The 20,511-nt window shown below is 38.0% G+C and overlaps 1 protein-coding gene across 2 annotated transcripts in view; it reads right to left on the reverse strand.

Annotated features, from left to right (window-relative positions):
* Positions 1–7,085: 7,085 nt before the first annotated feature.
* Positions 7,086–20,511, reverse strand: part of PRKCI (protein kinase C iota) — a 70,805-nt gene continuing 57,379 nt past the window's right edge. For both annotated transcript variants that reach the window (XM_070373377.1, XM_005891725.3), the window contains 6 exons: positions 19,004–19,091; positions 17,750–17,875; positions 16,297–16,376; positions 14,534–14,623; positions 13,678–13,793; positions 7,086–9,702 (listed from right to left, as the gene is read on the reverse strand). In XM_070373377.1, the coding sequence (XP_070229478.1) occupies positions 9,615–9,702; positions 13,678–13,793; positions 14,534–14,623; positions 16,297–16,376; positions 17,750–17,875; positions 19,004–19,091 (588 nt within the window). In that variant the 3' untranslated portion in view covers positions 7,086–9,614. The remainder of the gene's footprint in view (positions 9,703–13,677; positions 13,794–14,533; positions 14,624–16,296; positions 16,377–17,749; positions 17,876–19,003; positions 19,092–20,511) is intronic.

Genomic DNA, 20,511 nt, shown 5'->3' on the forward strand with positions numbered 1-20,511 from the left:
TCTTTATCCATTCATCTGTCAATGGACATCTAGGTTGCTTCCATGCTCTGTCTATTGCAAATAGTGCTGCAATGAGCATTGGGATACATGTGTCTTTTTCAGTTTTGGTTTCCTCAGGGTATATGCCTAGGAGTGGGAATGCTGGGTCATATGGTGGTTTTTTTCCTAGTTTTTTAAGGAATCTCTATACCATCTTCCATAGTGGCTGTATCAATTTACATTCCCACTAGCAATGCAAGAGGGTTCCCTTTTCTCCACACCCTCTCCAGGATTTATTGTTTGTAGACTTTTTGCTGAGGACCATTCTGACTGGTGTGAGGTGCTATCTCATTGTAGTTTTGATTTGCATTTCTCTAATAATGAGCATCTTTTCATGTGCTTATTAGCCATTTGCATGTCTTCTTTGGAGAAATGTCTGTTTAGGTCTCCTACCCACATTTTGATTGTTGTTCAATTGCTCACTTGTGTCCAACTCTTTGCAACCCCATGGACTGTAGCCTGCCAGGCCCCTCTTTTCATGGGATTCCCCAGGCAAGAATACTGGAGTGGTTTGCCATTTCCTTCTCTAATCCTGAACTTCTAGATCAGAGGAAATCGTGGTTGGGTGAGGCCAGCCACAGGATTATTTCATTGGTTAGGTGTTGAGGTCCTTTAATGGACGGGAACCTGGTGGTCCGGAGTCGACCGATAAGAAAGTAAAGGAGAGAGAAAGAGGCTGATTATTTCTTGGTTTACGCAGAAAGCCAATAAAGCCCCTGCAGGGGTTTGCTCTGTTCACGAAGGCCTCAGGCACCCTCTCAATGGGGTGAAGGCGCAGAGTGCCTTCTCCAGAGGGTCTTAGAAGCCTGGGCAGGAAAGTGAACTCAGAGAGCCTCTGCTCTCTAGGGGATCAGCCTGAAAAAGAGAGAGAGGGGGAGAGAGAGAGAGAGAGAAAGAGAAAGAAAGACATGGGGACCAGAGCTCTGATGGAGCAAAGGTGTTTTAATCAACATGGTGGGGCATATATACTGTCTTACAAGGTAGTTATTCTCAGCAAAGATAAAGATTAAAATTCCAGACTTACAAAACATAGGCGATCCATATTAAAGAGAGAGAGTTGTAAACAATCACTTTTACGTTTGGTTCACAAGAAGGAAGAGGGTACTTATCATTGTATAGAAAAACTAATGAAGGAAATGCCTGGATTTCCCAGCCCCCAGGAGAAGCTTGCCTCTCCTCTTAATTCCTGAATATTCAGGAATTAATAAGGAACAGAGAATTCCTGACAGATCCAGAACAGCACACAGGAAGCCTCCTGTTAAATGCTTCCTGACAGTTAAATGCTTCACACCAAATCTTGGACAGAAGCAACAGTTTCTGATGGGCTATCACACAGTTCTGAGTGCTTGAAAGAAAAGCATTCTGGGCTGCTCAAGAAAGGGTAAAACAGGTAGCTAGTGGGAAGCTACAGTATAGTGCAGGGAACTCAGTTCAGTGTTCTGTGGTGACCTAGATGGATGGGATGGGGCAGTGGGTAGGGAGGGAGGGAGATCCAAGAGGGAAAGGATATATGTATACATTCAGTTGATTCACTTTGTTATGTATCAGAAACTAACACAACCTTGTAAAGCAACCACATTGTTGTGTTAGTCACTCAGTTGTGTCCGACTCTTTGTGACCCCATAGACTGCAGCCCACCTGGATCCTCTGTCCATGGACTTCTTCAGGCAAGAATACTGGAGTGGGTTGCCACTTCCTTCTCCAAAAGCAACTATACCCCAATTTTAAAAAGTATATTTCATATATTTATGAAGTGGGAGTCACAGAGCATGGAAAGATGGAGCACACTATCTCAGAAAAAGGCTGGCAGGTTTGAGCCAACATGGATGGTTGCAGAGAAGAGGCCAAGACCAGACTTACAGAGCTGACCCTCAAGGAGTTGGCTAGACAGAGTTAGAAGAATAGTGAATTGATTAGTTGTAATTTCTCAGGAGACAGAATTTGGAGCAAATGTTACATAACTGTCTTGAGAGGCCATAGGCATTGGAATCATATGGACCTTGAGCAAGTTACTTAAGCTCCCTAAAACTTCATTTCCCCCCCCATCAGTTGGTGAAAATAGGACATAATACAGGCTAGCGGGTCTCTGAATTGAACTTGAGACCACCTGAGGTGCTGGCCTCAGTTCCCACCTACACAGGCTTCAGTTCAGTAGTTCTGGAATAAGAAACAATTGCCGGATTGTTAGGATTAAATGAGACGTGCGTGAAATGTTTAGCGCATGCCTGGCCCATGTCAGCTATTAAAATCCATAAATAGTATTTCTATTTGGGCCGACTCAACAGCAAGGAGCAACTTTCTTTGGAAAACTTAACTTCCTTTGGCATCACTGAAAATTAAACAGAAGTAAAAATCACCAGTCCTCATCATAAGTACAAGCTTTCCTTTTATATTTTGAAACACATAAAGGAATTCTTTTTTTTTCTCTTTTCTTTATTTCTATCACTACAGAAATTTGTAAAAATATATTTATCTATTCCCCATTTTTTGGGTAAAATATATGCCTTTAAACCTTTATCAAAGTATAGTTGTGGTACAATATAAGCTGTAGAGGTAAAGTCTAGTGATTTACAATTTTAAAGGTTATAGTCCACTTATAGTTAATATAAAATATTGGCTATATTCCTATGTTGCACACTATATCCTTGTAGCTTATTTTGTACCTAATAGTTTGTACCTCTGAGTCTCCTACCCTATTATTACCCCTTCCCCTTTCCCTCTCCCACTGGTAGTCACTAGCTTGTTCTAGATACACTGCATGATACCACTTATATTTAGAATCTAAGAAGTACAATAAACTACTGAATATAACAAAAAAGAGAAAAAAAGCAGACTCACAAAAAGGAATTCTTATACTTTTAAGAATACTTTGTAAGTGGACAGATTTCATACTTCCTAGTTGCTCTTACTATCAAGTTACAATGTGAAGATTATCAAGTGGTGTCAACATCACAACAAATCTAAAAAAAGTTGTTGATGAAAAACCTGTGAAGGAGAAGGTGTGAGGTTGTTTAGCGCAACTCATGGCAACACTGTAGAGTTATTTTCAGCAGTGAAGTAAATAACTGCCTGGAACTGAAGCATTCTCCAAGATTAATTTTCAATGGAATTAGCAGGAAAATGTCTTTCCTTGGCAAACGGATTCTTTCAACTATTTACTTGCAGTACAAAAGTGTTTAGTATTTGTGAAATAGCAACATAGTTAAAAAAAAGTTTCTTGAAATCATGTCTTCAATGAATTCAAACATTCATGGGTTAAATCTGGGATGACACGCAAATGTTGATATAGAAATTTCCACAACTAAAGACTAGAGAATTTCTTTCACTTTGTTTTAATTGAATCCGTATTTAAATGACTAAAAATCAGCCCTGGTTTTATTTTCAGCTAAAGGTATCATGCACAGGTGGAAAATTGCCTAGACAGCATGAAATATGACATGACTGGCCTCTTGCTGGTTATATCCCCAGTCCCCAGCACATAGTGGGTCCTAATTTGTGTTGACTAAATATGGAAGATCTAACACCCTAAAGAGTTTCTAAAGAAGGCAAAGCAGTTCTATGACAGCTTGCCAGACTCCCAGATAACTATGTGAGATTTCCTTCAAAAGAGCAATTCAAATGTTGAATTTGAATAGTTCTGTAAAATCCACACACACATGATGAGCACCTGGAACCTCTTGGTAATTGGCTTGTAGTAAACACACTGCCTCCTTCAGAGGGTGAAAGTGCTGGTAACTTTGACCTTCATTACAGCAAGAGACTGGCCTCTGGTGGTGGTGAAGCAGATGGAATCACCCATCTGTGACAGAACGCTGCTACTTCCCCTTTCCACGTCAGACCTCACTACTTGGGAGAGAATGTTAATTTTTATTTTAATCATAGGAAATATCCCCTACCTAAAAGGGTGGCATACACATCAACATTTTTTTCGTTTTAAACCTAAGCCAATTTTTCTGGAATGAATGAATTCATTTATTCCTTACAATAAAACTTTTCCATTACAATATTGTAATTACTCTCTAATCAAAAATAAAAATTAAAAAAACTTCTCCAAATCCTGTAGAATCAGCATAGTGCTAGACACATTACATAGCCTTCAAATAAAATTTGAAATATGAAATGAAATAAAATTTTAAACCTAAAGACGGTGAGAATAATGTAGTAAAATATCCTCTTTAACACAGATTCAGATTTCTTCTTTAAAATATTGTTTCAAATTGAGTAAACTTTCAAATGATTCACAAGTGCAAACATTTTCTTAAATTTAAATATCTGATTGTTAAGTAAAAATCAAGAGCCAAGAAAGTATTTTTTCTGTAAAAAAGATCATAAAATGTGAGTTAGAATTAGGTTTCTGTACTTAACTGTCTTTACCATGATTTTTCCTCCTAAATATATCATAAATAACATAAAAAGTCATCAAGTCAAACCACCCACGTTGCAGATAGTTTACATGATGGAAGGTTTAAACCTGGTTACATGGCACTACTTCTAGAAACCCAGCAACGCTTCACTTTTTCAGGAAAATCAAAGCATTGAATTAAGGATTTTGCTAGAGCCTTTCAATGGGCTCTTTTTTCCCCTCCCCCACAGGGTTCTTTATTACAAAATTAGAATTTGCTTCGGACTTGCTAAACTGTCAATGGAAACTTGAGCTAAATCTCTCTCAAGTCTAGTGAATACGTCTAGCATGGGGTTTAACTTTTATAGCCCGTAAAAGATCATATGAAACAGCCGCTTTATTCTTAGAAAACCTGTAATTCCATTTTCTTCAGTAAAAATAGTAATTGGAGTACAAATATATGTTAATGCCAGTAAGGCACAAATTGCTATGTAAAGGTGAACTGCACTGTCACATTTCAAGCAAAAAATCATCTCAAATTCTGAGCTGGATTCATCTTAATTATAAATTTCAGAGATGAACTGTTAAAAAATCTAAGCAGAAGCATCTGACAATTTTCTCTCCCATTTTCACGTAACTTTCAACTCATATTTCTGAGCACAAAACCCAAAAATCATCTTATATATGAATACTCTCTCTATATATAGTATTTATGTATATATTGTGTGCATATATATACATATTAGAGATAAATATCTAAGTTATGTATATTTGAATTCATAAAGCTTTTTGGAATCTACCATAAACCTAAAATAAATGTCAAGTAAAAATTCATACAAGTTTTACTGGTAAAGCTGATAACCTATCATGGCCACATAATACTTTACTGCATTTATTTGGCTTTTATCACTGTACATTTTTTGTGATGACAACCGTCTTTCTCAGTATGTCTGGTCTCTATCTCAAATGTCAAGGGCAGAAATTCTGTTTATTAGCCTTATTTAGCACCAAGGCTATGGTTTTTCCTGTGGTCATGTATGGATGTGAGAGTTGGACTGTGAAGAAGGCTGAGCACCAAAGAATTGATGCTTTTGAACTGTGGTGTTGGAGAAGACTCTTGAGAGTCCCTTGGACTGCAAGGAGATCCAACCAGTCCATTCTGAAGGAGATCAGCCCTGGGATTTCTTTGGAAGGAATGATACTAAAGCTGAAACTCCAGTACTTTGGCCACCTCATGCGAAGAGTTGACTCATTGGAAAAGACTGATGCTGGGAGGGGTTGGGGGCAGGAGGAGAAGGGGACAACAGAGGATGAGACGGCTGGATGGCATCACTGACTCGATGGACGTGAGTCTGAGTGAACTCCGGGAGTTGGTGATGGACAGGGAGGCCTGGCGTGCTGCAATTCATGAGGTCGCAAAGAGTCGGACACGACTGAGCGACTGATCTGATCTGATCTGATAGGGAATGGCAACCCACTCCAGTAATGTCTGGAGAATTCCTTGGACAGAGGAGCCTAGTGGGTTACAGTCCGAGAGTCAGACATGACTGAGCAACTAACACTTTTTTTACATAGCAAATTCCAGAACATTCTGGAACAATGAACTTTGGATATAAACTACTCAGACTATATGCGTCTTAACTGATTCCTTAAGCTCTAGAGGAGAGGAAGGTAAATCTATGAAGGGAGACCACCAATTATACCAATGACTCCCCGTTGGGTGCTGTCCAGAAACCAACCTGTTGAAGACTGGAGACTGATTTTACCTTTCACAGAGAAACCGGTTGCCCTATCAATTATTTGCTCAAATGCAAAATTTCCCGAAAGCTTCAAACTCCTCTTTGGACTCTGTTTTGGTATTTTACTAACACAAAGAAAACAACCAAATTTATGGTTTGGTATAGGGGATATTTGGGGCTTTCCAGGTGGCTCAGACTGTAAGGAATCTGCCTGCAGTGCCAGAGAGGAGGGTTCAATTCCTTGGTCAGAAAGATCCCCTGGAAGAAGGCATGGCAACCCGCTCCAGTATTCTTGCATGGAGAATCCCATGGACAGAAGAGCCTGGTGGGCTAGTCCACGGGGTCACAAAAAGTCAGACACAACTGAGCAACTGAACACGCATGCACGCATAGGGGATATTACGATAAAATAATAGAAAAGACACAGGAGATCAGTCTTTGGTGGTTTTAATATACCAGCTCTAGCTATTTCATAAGTCAATAAAAAAGAAAAGCACTTTGAATTTCATTCTCCTTGTAAAAGAAAAGAAAGGTTAAGTAATGTTGAAGAGGTTTGGAAGTGTGAGACGCCAGGCTCATGCTTGTTTATAGAAGAACACTAGCTACAGCTGAGAAAGGAGAAGTTCTGGAACTCTAGAATAGATCACTGTAGAACATACTGTTCTGTTTAAATTTAGTTTTAAATTCAGTTTTAAAACTAGTTAAAATGCTCTCTCTTCAGCTGATTTTTTACTAATTTGTTTTCCAACATAGATGCATAGACGGGTGAGTTTAAAAATACACTGAACAATATTTTATGAGTAAATGTCTACAATATGGCATGAGAACTACCAGAATGCTGCTCTAAGTACAGCAAAATTCCAAACCCTAAAATTTTCATTTTTCTTCTTGAACCAATTTTGAATACACCTTTGTTCTTACACAAAGCTCTGATACACTACATAGTAAACATGCTCCAATCCTGATGAGTATTAAACATTTTATTTAAAGATTTTAAAGTAAAATTTTAAAAAAGGTACACAAATACAGATTACATTAGACCAAGGCAGTATTCTACATGACAAAAATCAAAACAAAAAAAATTATTTTAAGTAAATGTACAGGTACTAAACAAGCATAATACCTGAAATCCTTTTCAGGCTCAGGCTGCATACACAGAAAATGATTCGACCACATACGTGCTTATGTAAAATAAATTGTTTCTTAGAACACCAAAATTTCAACCATTCTGTCAACTGTCTTAGTCCCCTGGTGAGTATTTGAGACAACTTCTATGTAATATAAAAAGAACTGTCATGGCACATAAGGACTACAAAAAAACAAAATACAGTTAAAAACATATTTGTAATGCAATTCAGTATAAAATATACACAGTAAATCTTAGTTTAAAAAAAAAAAAAAAAAAAGGCCACCCTGAATAACGGTTAAAACCTCATCACAGAAAAATGTCTCATCATTTGTAACATTGATAGAAAACTGATACTTTTTTTTAGGAGATATCTAACTTGAAGTCAATTATTGAAAATTTATTTGAAATTGTAGATAAGATAGTAACTATCTAACCCTTCTCAAAATGTTTTATCATGAATACTCTTTCTAATATGTAACTAAAGACAAAATAAAAGTAACTAAAAAAACAAACCTGCTTCTCAAACTGAGGTCCCAAGACCCAACAGAATTCTAAGGTGGATCCAACAATGTGCTTTTTACAACAAACTTACTAGGTGATTATTCCACATTCTAAAATTTGAGAACAAAGGTCCTAAGGAAAATAGTACCATTTAAAAGCAAGATCATAAAGTATTTTCTGATATGTCAAAAATTTTTATAAATTTATGATTTGAAGTAAATACTGTTTTTTCTCCTAAAACAAGTTTCAGGTCTTAAGAGAAACATATATACTTCTTAAATAAACATGTGAACTATATAAACATTTCCTTTGAGGTTTCACTGCTTTCAGACTTATTCAAAGAAAAGAGAGTATACATGGACAGAAACTTTGGAAAAATTACATTTCAAATGAAATGTAGCAATCCTGTCAAAAAAGAGACAATTTATTAAATGCCTACATATACTAAGTCATTTTAAATTTAAGACTAGATATCTTTCCTAAAAGTTACATTTTACTAAGATTGGACATTTATAAGTAATTTAAATGATCATGCTTATTTTTTAAGTCCCTTTTCATAAAAAAATATTTAAAAATAAACAACAGGACACTATCATTGGCATCACTTTAAATAATAATTGTTAAGCACTAATATTAAAAATAATCTGAAGAACTCTGCCCCTGATATGTATTCTACTCTGATTACATGTATTAGCTACTTCACTAAAACTCACTTAAGCAGTTGGAACTGTGATGAGTGTGAATGTGTGTGCATATCCTGAACATTTATTCATGTTTACTCTTTTTTTCCTGAATTTCATTGAAGGCTCCAAAACAGGATATGAAAGTATGGTTTGGGGAAAAAACAAGCATGGTTAAGACACTATTTGGAAGATAAATTATTTTCCTTTATACTGAATTACAAGGAAAAAATAGTATACATTCTGTGTCCACTGGATAATGGAGTGTTCTTACAAGTTTTTGGTAACAAGCTAGTGCTTCCTTATTATTTAGATCAAATCACAAAAGGAGACTGTGGGATTTACTTTCCAATAAAAAATAAATATTACCATTGCACTTTTTTTTTTTAAGTGTTTTTAATTTTTTTTTTTTTTTAATATACTGAGAAGTGTTCCACTTAACAGAAGTCTGGGTTCTCTGAACTACATTTATTAACATTCCAGTTACAGTTCCCACTGCAGGGACAAACTCAGAAGCTAACCCCTCACTATAAAAGAAATCACTTGAATCAGTTTTTCAAAGCCAGCCAGCTAATAATTTGGAATTTGGTTCTTAATAAAATGTGTCCATTCTCTTCCTCAGAAGACTCTGTATTCCTCAATTCTAAGCAACCAACATCTTGTATTAATAATTGTTGCCTTAAAAATCAATAAATTAGTCTTCTAAGGCAATGACAGAATTTGCAGCTGAATTTTTAAACATGAATAACTCAGAAAGTAACAGGTAATATAACAAGTTGTATTTTGAATTACTCTTTTATTCCAAAATTAAATACTTAAGTGACCTCATGAATATGACAAAAATCATAGGAGGTTTATGATACCCCACCACGTCCCTTAATGCAACGGAAACTCTTTTTAGTGAGTATTTCCTTTGCACAAAAAAGACAACTTTATTATTCATCAGTAGGTTGCTGGATTACCAGTGTAACTAAATTTTGACACGATTGTCTGGAAAGTAGTTTCATCTTTTTCGTAGTTAAACTGAGATGTAACCATTGACTTTTACAGCCAACAGCAGAAGGTACTGAGTGTTTTTTCTGTAGGTGAAAAATATAAAATGGTTCATTGCATCCGGACTGGTAAGAAGTTTATCCATGCATTAAATGGCAACACAAGCAAAATGCACAGTTGAGCAGGGACGATCAGACACATTCTTCTGCAGACATCAAGAGAGGATTAATGTACTCAAAACCTTCAAATTCAGACTGATCGATCTTCCTCACAATGTCACTGTTGAAAGAAAAATAATGTTCACCATTAAGATTTCTTTGATTTTTTTTCTTAAATGGTAAAATAAGATTAAAAATTAAAAATAAGGCTAATTTATAAATTATGGGGGGAAAATCTACAAGTTTTTAGATTAACCCCCAAACATTTTCTAGAAGAATCAGCAGTACTGAAAATCAGAAAAGACTTATAATCCCATGAGCAAGTTTGGAACCAAAAGGTAGTCCAAAACTGAAGACTGGGAATAAAAAAGGCACAAATAGTCACAATTTTAGGTAATCTTAATTTCTGACCTAAACAACATTCTTGCCTTGAAAATCCCATGGATGGAGGAGCCTGGTGGGCTGCAGTCCATGGGGTCGCTAAGAGTCGGGCACAACTGAACGACTGCACTTCCACTTTTCACTTTCATTCATTGGAGAAGGAAATGGCGACCCACTTCATATTCTTGCCTGGAGAATCCCAGGGACAGAGGAGCCTGGTGGGCTGCCGTCTATGGGGTCGCACAGAGTTGGACACAACTGAAGCGACTTAGCAGCAGCAAACAACATCATAATTATAGGTGAACACCCAGGGCTGAATCAGCATGCAATTTAGTGGACTGTATAGGCCATGGGGTCGCAAAGGGTCAGACACGATCGAGCGACTTTCACTTCAACAACCAGATGGAACATGGTGAAGAGAAAGCCCAGAAGTTAACCAAAACGAAAAAACCAGAGGAAGTACTCTGAAAGATCCAGAGGGCCACCACAGGGAGGCAGTGGGTCACAGGGAGCAGAGAGGCTGGCATTCTGCTACACTGGGCTTCTAGTTAAGTATACAAGACCATTACCATCAAATATTTTAGTACTTAAATGTACCTATCATACTGCAGAGAACAAAGTTACACAGGATATGGCCCCTTCCTTCAAGAGGGAAGGTACTTCATACAACAAAACAGTACCTGCTAAGTCTCCAACACGACAAGCTAAGCCCTGCTCTAACCACTGCTGCTGCTGCTGCTAAGGCGCTTCAGTCGTGTCCAACTCTGTGCGACCCCATGGACTGTAGCCTACCAGGCTCCTCCGTCCATGGGGTTTTCCAGGCAAGAGTACTGGAGTGGGGTGCCATCACCTTCTCCGGCTCTAACCACTGCTGCTGCTAAGTCACTTCAGTTGTGTCCGACTCTGTGTGATCCCATAGACGGCAGCCCACCAGGCTCCCCTGTCCCTGGGATTCTCCAGGCAAGAACACTGGAGTGGGTTGCCATTGCCTTCTCCAGGCTCTAACCACAGTTCTAAAGAAAAAGGTGACTTCTACTTGGCAAAATCAAGAAAGGCAGCATCATTCCACAAACACTAACTGAATAGAATTATGAAAGACTACGGTAAGTCTGGGGAAATGTCAGTAATTTATTAGAGTTGGAGCACAGGAATAGAAGGCAGAGGATGCTGGAAGGAAGGTAATGGCTAGCTCAAAGAAGCCAGTGATGTTAACACTAAAGAGGTCCATCTTGATCTATCAAAGGTCTGATTACATCTGAGGGAGCTCTGAAAGATGGGGAAGATTTCAACAGGTGAAAAGGAAGGAGGAATAGAGAGGAAATGTTAACAGCGTGCTATCAGGGAATGGTGGGTAATTGAGCCTGATGAAAACATGGCGCTTATGTTACGGTGAGAGATATGGCTAGAAAGTCATGCTCGAGCAGATGATGGGAGACTAATTACTCACCAAGGGGACAGATTTTACCTGCTAGGCAAGGTAGGAGTTTACTGAAGGAAACTGATTAAAGGAGTTGGTACTCTGTATGTACTGAACGAGTTGTAAAGTAAAGAAGGAGCCAATTAGAAACGACATAAGTGATGAAGTAAAGGAAAAAGAGACCAGAACTTGGCAGCTGAAGGTATTATACAGTTTGGTAAGGAAGAGTTGGAGTCAACAACCACTGACTCAGATGATCGAATCTGAATAAAGGAATGCATGGTGGTACAATGAGCAGAAAAGGGTAAATTAAAAACAAGGACCCGATTGTGAACAATTTACACTTCAGATGTTTGAGGTGCTTGTCTGACAAACCAGGAGACATGTTTGAACTATTAAGGGGAAATGAAGCTCAGGGAAGATAAGAGGGCGGTGGCTCAGAGCTTTAAAAACCATTGTTCATTTATTCTTTACAGCAACCTTGGGAAGTAGGCGATATGAGTAGACACAGGCTCAGAGAAGTTATGTAACTCAGACCCAGGGTACCCTGTTGCTAAGAGGTGGTGAGGGGATTCAAATTTCCATCTTTTGATTAAATCCAGTGCTCCTTCTAATACACACTGCTGTGACAAATAATGACAAAAGGCACTATGCTAAGTACTACACATTCAAAAATAATCAAGGCTTACTGTCTACTAGTGTCTTTAGTTCAACAGTTATCTGCCTATTTAGCTGGGAGGCATTTAATAGCTGGTTTCCATGCTACGGGGCTGGCTGAAACCTCCAAGGTATAAACTGCATGTAGCAAAGACAAGGCAGTCATGAATAGAATCATGGAGCATGCTAGTCTCAAGGGGACAGGGTAAATAAGATGACAAGTGGTTAAAGAGATAATGCAGAACCAGGATGGACAGCACCAACTAAAGCAGGCCATCAGTGTCAGATGCTTTACAGACATCGGAGGAGATGGGGCAGATCAAAAAATGCTTTAAAATCTAGAAATTAAGAAGCCAATTCAACCTTTAAAAGCTTAAAGAGCAGGTTCAATTGTAAAGAGGTTAAAGTGCTGGCAGCAAGAACGTGTAAGACAGTCAATGTTGATTACTTTGAAGGAATTTAATAGAGACAGTGCTTATTTATTTTTCTTTTACCATAAGCATCTATTAAGTATTTCTGAAAAAGACTGAAGATGAAAAGAAGATGAGAGAAAAATGTGGTGGCTCAAAGAAGTGGGGAAAATTACTGAATTTGAGCATATTTATAAGCATAGAGAAGAAGTTGGAAAAGAGAAATTAAGGAAGGTGAAGGAATGGGGATAACTGACACAATGAATCCTGGAGGAAATGAAGGAAACAGATTGAGAAAGTGGGAGGCTACCCCATGCATAAGAGGGAGAGCCTTCCAAGAAGCAGGAAGCAGCAAAAGTTTGGGACGAGTTAGAGAGCACTTCTGAGACACAAGGCGGTCTGGTGATGGCTGGAAATGGAGCAAGCTCACAGTAGGGAGGTCTCAACCCTGGCAGGCCACTCAAGGCAAGGTTAATCCACTTAGACTGATGGAGGCAGGGGGAGCACTGAAGGCTTCTAAAATGTAGAGAGAGTTTGGAACAGCTGCGGTGAGGAATGTGATAAGAACTAACCAGATGTTAAAGTAAAATGACTGCCAAGCAGAAAAGGCTTCCATGACATGACAGAATGAATCAGTTAACGACAGCTGAAGGATCAAATATCCCCAAGTTATTCTAAGCCATATCTTTCAAAGATATAAACACAAAAAGTAAGTCAGATCACTGCTGCCTGGATCTGACACACTGATGTAATCTTTTTAAAAAGTAATTTGGCAATATATATCAAGAGCTTTAAAAACTTTAAACCCTTTGACCTAATTCCCCTTCTAGGAATCTATCTAAAGGTAATACTCAGGAACTCAGACCAAGATGGTCACTATCACAGTGGGAAGCAGTGCAGTGCAGTGCAAAGAGCACAGGCCTTAGTCAGACTTGGGTTTGAATCCTGGCTCTGTCAACTCACAGCTGCATAACCTTGCTTAACCTCTCTGAGCCTCGGTTTCCTCGCCTGTAAAATGAGGTTTGTAAGACTGCTGTTGAGAATTAGAGACAATACGTGTCAGCAAAGGAGAAAATGACAAGCACTGTTTTTATAACTGTATAATTCAAATGTCCTGTAACTGGATGATTAGATAAAATCAGATAATCTGATCATGGAACACTGTGTAGTTATTAAAAAATGGGACTATCAAAGCACTTTAAAAAATATTTCAGTCTACAGAAATACTTACTCATCATCAGGAGTGAGCTGGACAGGTTCATTAGTAAACTGAGAATCAAAGTTGTCCAAACCAAATTCCCCAGAAATATTTGGTTTAAACGGAGGTACCACCTGCTTTTGCTCCATCTAGAAGAGACATAATGGGTGACAGCTCAAGCCCACATTCTTAGAAAAATTCCACCTCTGTGCTTCTCCTCTGTCCTTAGGTATTTCCCAGTCTTATTAAAGTGAGTCCCTGGGCCTGGTTCTACAATATTCATATGATGGAAATAATGACAAATCTGAACACTGATGCAGGCCCCAATACTACTACAACCTGCTCCATTAAATTAATATTCTAAGCTTTCACAGTTTTAAATGCTTTTTAAAAAGCACTTCGAATTTTGTTGTTTTTTGTCATTTAAAGTGATTTTAAAACAACAAAATTCTGTAAAGCAATTATCCTTCAATTAAAAAATAAATTTTTAAAAAGGCACTTTAGAGAGTGGTTTTAAGTTATGTAAGCTGTGATACACTGGTTTTTCAATATTCTTTTACATTAATAAATTTTGGCCCAAGAAAATAATGAAAACTAATATTGGAAGGACTGATGCTGAAGCTCCAATACTTAGGCCACCTGATGTCAAGAGCTGACTCATTGCAAAAGACTCTGATGCTGGGAAAGATTGAGGGCAAGAGAAGGGGACAACAGAGGATGAAATGATTGGGTGGCATCACCAACTCAATGGACATGAGTTTGAGCAAACTCTGGGAGACAGTGAAGGACAGGGAAGACTGGCGTGTTGCATTCCATGGGGTCACAAAGAGTCGGACAGGACTTAGCAACTGAACAACAACAATATATAAAATAATCAAAATGTACATACCATATCCCAATCAACATTTCGGAAGAATGGGTGTCCCTGAATATCAGCAAATCCTGTTTGTGGATGACAACCCAATCGTTCCTTTGGGTCCTATGGTGGAAATGTTTCAAGAGCTGGGTGAATACTCTGCTTCAGAATAAATCACCCTTGTGACCTGTGTTTTGTGTCTGTTATATGATACCTTTATATCTGAAATCAGAATGGTCTACCTTTCATTTCTAGAAAATATAACACTAGATAATCAAAGGAGTATCTGATGCTTGTGGCAAGCAAGATTTCCTCACAGCTCTTCTCCAGCTATCCTTGTAACTCAAGTGGAGAGATGTCACCACACCTTGCTAAAGAAAAATGGGAAGAAGACAAAGAGAGCAGCAGAATTATTTGGGCAGCACCCAACTCTTTCTTTGACACGGGCTGGAGTGATACTCAAAACACACAAACCCTCAAACTTCACCAGTTTGTTTTTAGCTCAATTTAAAAGCCCTGTGTCCAATTATAGCAACAACCATAATTTGTGTACAACAACGATACAACCATTATCTGAATCACTGGACTGAGAAGCAGCCTGCAAATTATACAACTATCGTGAATGAGAACATGTTTCCATTTTCCTCTGTGGCAAAAGGCATTCTGCTTTGCATACTGACACTTCTCACCTTCATTTTTCACTGTGTTAAAACTAAGGTTTCCAGTTTAAATCTTTCCTCACATAAAATACTCATTTAAAACAAGCTTGAATTTATTTTATTAAAACTCATTATCTTATTTATCTCAGAAAATAAACACACGTCAACCTACTTTCTAACCTACCATTTATTTTTAAACAAGATTTTTAAAGTAAGAGGATGGAAAACTGGTTGGTGGTGTGGAAAGAAACCTACACATTTGGTGTTAGAGTGTTATGAATAAACATAATTCAGAGTCATAATTTTAGATCCTAAAACTTTTCTAGGGACTTCCCCGCTGGTCCAGTGGCTAAGACTGTGCTCCCAATGGAGGGGTCCTGGGTTCAATCCCTGGTCAGGGAACTAAGAGCCTATATACTGTAACTAAGACCCAGTGCAAGCAAATAAAATAAAGATATATATATAAAAAAAATCTTCTAGCCTATCAACTGCAACAAACAATGACAGAATGGTGTTCAGACTTTTTAAAGAGACAACATTTCAGCATTTTATTTTTTCTGAATAATTTCTAATTATAGGGTTGTGATAAGAGAATTTGCAGAGAACACTACTGTACCAAGTACTCAATAAGTTAAAACATTCTATAATAATCATCTAAAGGAAACTGAAAAAATAGAGATGGAGGTACAACTGAGGCTATCCCCAAAGATGCAGTTTTTCTCTAATTGAGCACGTGGTATTTTTTGTTTACATTAAAAACACCACACGTATGAGCCCACACACTCTGGAGCCTATGCTCCATAAGAAGAGCAGCTCTGAGTGCCACAATCAGACAAGAGTTCATGCACCACAGTGAAGACCCAGCGCAGCCAAAAAGCAAAACAAAACAAACACCATACGTGATACAAAGCTAGGGGTAAACTATACTGGCAGAACGGAAAGGACGACGCATCTCAGGATCTCATTCTGTCAAGGATCTCATTCTGTCAAGGCACCCTTTGGTGAAGAGACAAGTTCCAGATCTAATGGAAAAATTATACACTTTGATGTTTTGGAATTTTATGTCGCCTGAAACTCTCCTTACCAGTGCCATTTGTATAGAGATAAATCACTAACGATTTTATATACAATTTATACCTTGTTGAGGAAGCTCTTCAGGACACTTGCAGCTTTTACAGATAAAGAACGCGGTATGCGAATTTGTTTTTCCAAAATAACTAGAAAGATAAAATTTACAGCATTACTATAATTAACTTTTACAGGGTTTTCATCTTTATATTTCTACTATAAGATATTTAAGGCATTCCAGCAGAAAACAACAGACATTACAAACACTGTCTAAGCATCTTGTGTACCTTCCCAGTCCTGTCCTTTCCTTCCTACTCAGAGCCTCTACTCTGAACAATTTTGATCACTACATGTGTAGGTTTTATTCTTTGACTACTTTACTGTGTCTGTTGCCTTATCTGTAAAATTGGAATAAAAAGAATATCTGATTCATAGGGGTGTTGCTGTTGTTTTCTATGTAGTTGCTAAGTCGTGTCCAACTTTTTTGAAACCCCATAGACTGCAGCCAGGCTCCTCTGTCCATGGGATTATTCAGGCAAGAATACTGGAGTGGGTTGCCATGCCCTCCTCCAGGGGGTCTTCCTGACCCAGGTATGGAACCTGCATCTCCTGCATTGGCAGGCAGATTCTTTACCACTGAGCCACCAACGAAGCCCTCATAGGAGAGTTATAAGGTTTAAACAGGTTAGTGTCTGTAAAATGTGTGGCATGTATTACTATATTTGATTACATTAGACTTTGCCAAATTATTTTCCAAAGTTGTCATGTCAGTTTTCACTCCATCCACCAGAGTTCCAGTTGCTTCATATCCTCACCAGCACTGTTATTAACCCTTACTCGCACTGGTGTTGTCAGACTTTAAAATTTTTGCCAAATGTGTAGGTATGAGATGGAAGCCCATTAATTTTTAATGTGCACACCCCTGACTAAGGAGGTTAAAAGTGTTTCCAGGTTTTTCACAGCAAGCTAGATTTCCTATTACATGAAATATCTATTCATTTTCTGTAATGGCCTTAGTCATTAAATGTAGAATTTTATGGCAATTTTTGCACTTCTTTGGACGGTGTGTTCGGGGTCCTTGTGCTTGTCTGCTTGTTTCTGTTCTGTTCAGTTCTTTGTATTTCCAACTGCAGAGCTTTTTCCTTCACCTTTTGATCCTTTTTATCTCCTTAGTACTCTGCTTTTTCCCATTATTGCTCTTGGATTTATGCATTCAGGACTGTGGTCCAGGTGAAAAGACTGCCCTCTCTGGCCACACAATTCCTTCCTCCAACCTCTGTGATGTACAATCTGAAGTTACCTCCTTGTTGTTTCTGAGTATGAGAAGGTAACTGGCAACTGGGACCAAAAACTAAGCAGTAGGAACGATAGATCAAAACAACAAAAACAAACTCATGTGTTTAGGGGTATATTTTCCAGATTATTCTTCCTCTTTCTTACTAGAAAGTAATAACTATAGCTGTCTTCATTCATGCCTTAGGATGGGTTATTCACAGAGACTCTGTAAAATACTGCAAATTACCTTGAAAAAGATAATCCTCGGTGTTTTGATCAGGGTTATCCGAGCTCCCAACAATATCAAATGGAGACCTTCCTGCCATCATCTCAAACATGAGTACTCCAAGAGCCCACCAGTCGACACTGAAACCTTCAAAATGAAATTTTAAAGCAATAAATTATCCATTCCACATTCTAAAATGTCAGTAATTTGAGATTAATTTTATTACATAATTAAAAAAATAAACATAATGAAAAAGTAAACTTGAAATGCATTATCATGATCATGGCAGGCATTGAGGATTACAAGAACATTTCACTTATCAAAGAAGGGAGGTAACTAAACGATAACTTTAAAAAATAAAATATAGAAAATGAAACACGAGTTTCTCTTCCCAAATATGTTTGTTGGTTACACTAAGCTGCAGAGACCAATATGTCTATGCCAAGTTATACAATTATCCTGTACACTTTGTCCCATCAAATATGTTTGTAATTACAGACTCAAGAGCCTGCCTCTAATACTTTGTTTTGAGGACATAATTAAATTGTATTTGAAATAACCTTGCGTGGTGTGAAATTTGATCTTCTGCTACCTGATTAAAGATCCTGAAAGGACTTTGGAACCAGATTATAAGCAGCTATCAGAAATAGCCATCCTTCTTTACAACTGCTGAAATCAAAGGGCCAGAACCCAAAGGGCCAAATGTTTTCTTAGGAAGGGCCAGAACCCAAAGGGCCAAATGTTCTCTTAGGATAAACACAACCTCTGGTTTCTGACAAGCAGGGAATCTTTCCTCCATCTTTCAGATTCCTGGGGGAAATACCCCAGGAAATCTGAACAACCTTACAGAAGTTTATGATTCTGAAATTACATGGTTGATTAAATCCCAACTCTGCCACTTTCCTGCTACATGACCTTGGGCAAGTTATTTAACTTTTTTGTCTACCAGTTTCCTTGTTTGTAAAATGTCAATTAATTGTGCTTATCTCATAGGATTACTAAAAGGATTAGATTAACTTAGTTAATATATGCAAACTGCTTAGCACAGTGCCAGTACTCTTAAGTGCTTGCCATATTCAAATTGGCATCCCCAAATACTATCAAAGTCCCACTGTTTCTGATTTTAGAATTTGGAGTTTTTAGTAGGTTTTAGGATGATCAAGAAAGTTTCTGTTAATAAGCTCAGTACTGAAATACTACAGTATACTATAATGCAATTGGTATCACATCTAACCACCCTTCCATCACATGGCCAAAATACCACCAAATTATTACCATAATCTTCTCCTCTTAAGATTTCAGGAGCGATGTAATTAGGAGTACCACAGAAAGTGCTAGTTGTATCTCCTGGCCGTAATCCTTCCTTTTATTTTAAAAAAAAAAAAGGAAGAAAATAATAAGATGCAATATTTGTTTTAAATTAACCTCTTTTATTTCATTTTCATATAAGGTTAGCATCTATACGTAGCATATTGAGCTTAAATAAAATATCACTAGCACAGCTGCTTTTATTATTAAAACCACAGGTTGCTACTAAATACCTTAAAGAAAACTTGACCTCATTAGATATGGTAGAATTCAATTAAGATGAAAACGGCATTTAAAATAATTTATATTCAAGTAAAATTATAATATAAAAATGTAAATTACATGAGTCAAAGGAAGCATATTTTATGAAGAAAAGCTTTTAAATCCCACTTCCTAACACAACCACGACGCATTATGTTGTTTCCCTTCTGGTCATTTCTCCTAAGTCACACATTTATTGGTTTTGCATTTTAATAGCTACAGGGTAGAGGAAATTAAGGTAGAACACACTAACGTGTACGAATAGAGCAACTACACAACAACGAATGGAACAATCACCAAGAAGCTAAAAGAAACTAGTATGCAGCTAACAACAAGCCTCAAAATACAACTAGTAAAAACGGGCAAAATAATTAAGAGGATTTCAGAGTCTCTGCTATCGTCTGAATGTTTATGTGCCCCCGACACTCACATGCTGCCAACCTATGTGACAGCACTGGGAGGTGGGGCCTCTGGGGAGGTGATTCGGTCATGAGGTTGGAGCCCCATGATGGGATTCATGTTCTTACAAGAGAAAGAGAGCTAGCTCTCTGACTGTCTCCTCACCATGTGAGGATACAATGGGAAGACAGTCATCTGCAAACCAGGAAGGGTGCCTTCAGACACCAAATCTTCCAGAACCTTGATCGTGGACTTCTGTCTCCAGAACCATAAGAAATAAATGTTTGTTGTTTAAGCCACCTAACCTATGGTACCCTGTTATAGCAGCCCAGACTGATAGTACAATCCCCAATCATGACAGGTGATTTTTAAAACATCTATATAAAAAAAAAAAGGAAGAAAGATCATACAGACAAAAAATTAGTAAGCAGAGGGAGATTTGAATAAAAGCTAAAGTTTAAAATATGTATAGTATACACACATATAGAATATATATATGTGTGTGTGGGAAAAGGAGGGAGACAGAGACTTCTTGCATGCAAAATAGAGACTGCTAAGCTGCTAAGTCACTTCAGTCGTATCTGACTCTGTGCGATCCCGTAGACAGCAGCCCACCAGGCTCCCCCGTCCCTGGGATTCTCCAGGCAAGAACACTGGAGTGGGTTGCCATTTCCGTCTCCAATACATGAAAGTGAAAAGTGAAAAGTGAAAGTGAAGTCACTCAGTCATGTCCGACTCTTAGCGACCCCATGGACTGCAGCCTACCAGGCTCCTCCGTCCATGGGATTTTCCAGGCAAGAGTACTGGAGTGGGGT

Source organism: Bos mutus, chromosome 1 (assembly GCF_027580195.1).
Source record: "Bos mutus isolate GX-2022 chromosome 1, NWIPB_WYAK_1.1, whole genome shotgun sequence".
Taxonomy (NCBI): Eukaryota; Metazoa; Chordata; class Mammalia; order Artiodactyla; family Bovidae; genus Bos; species Bos mutus.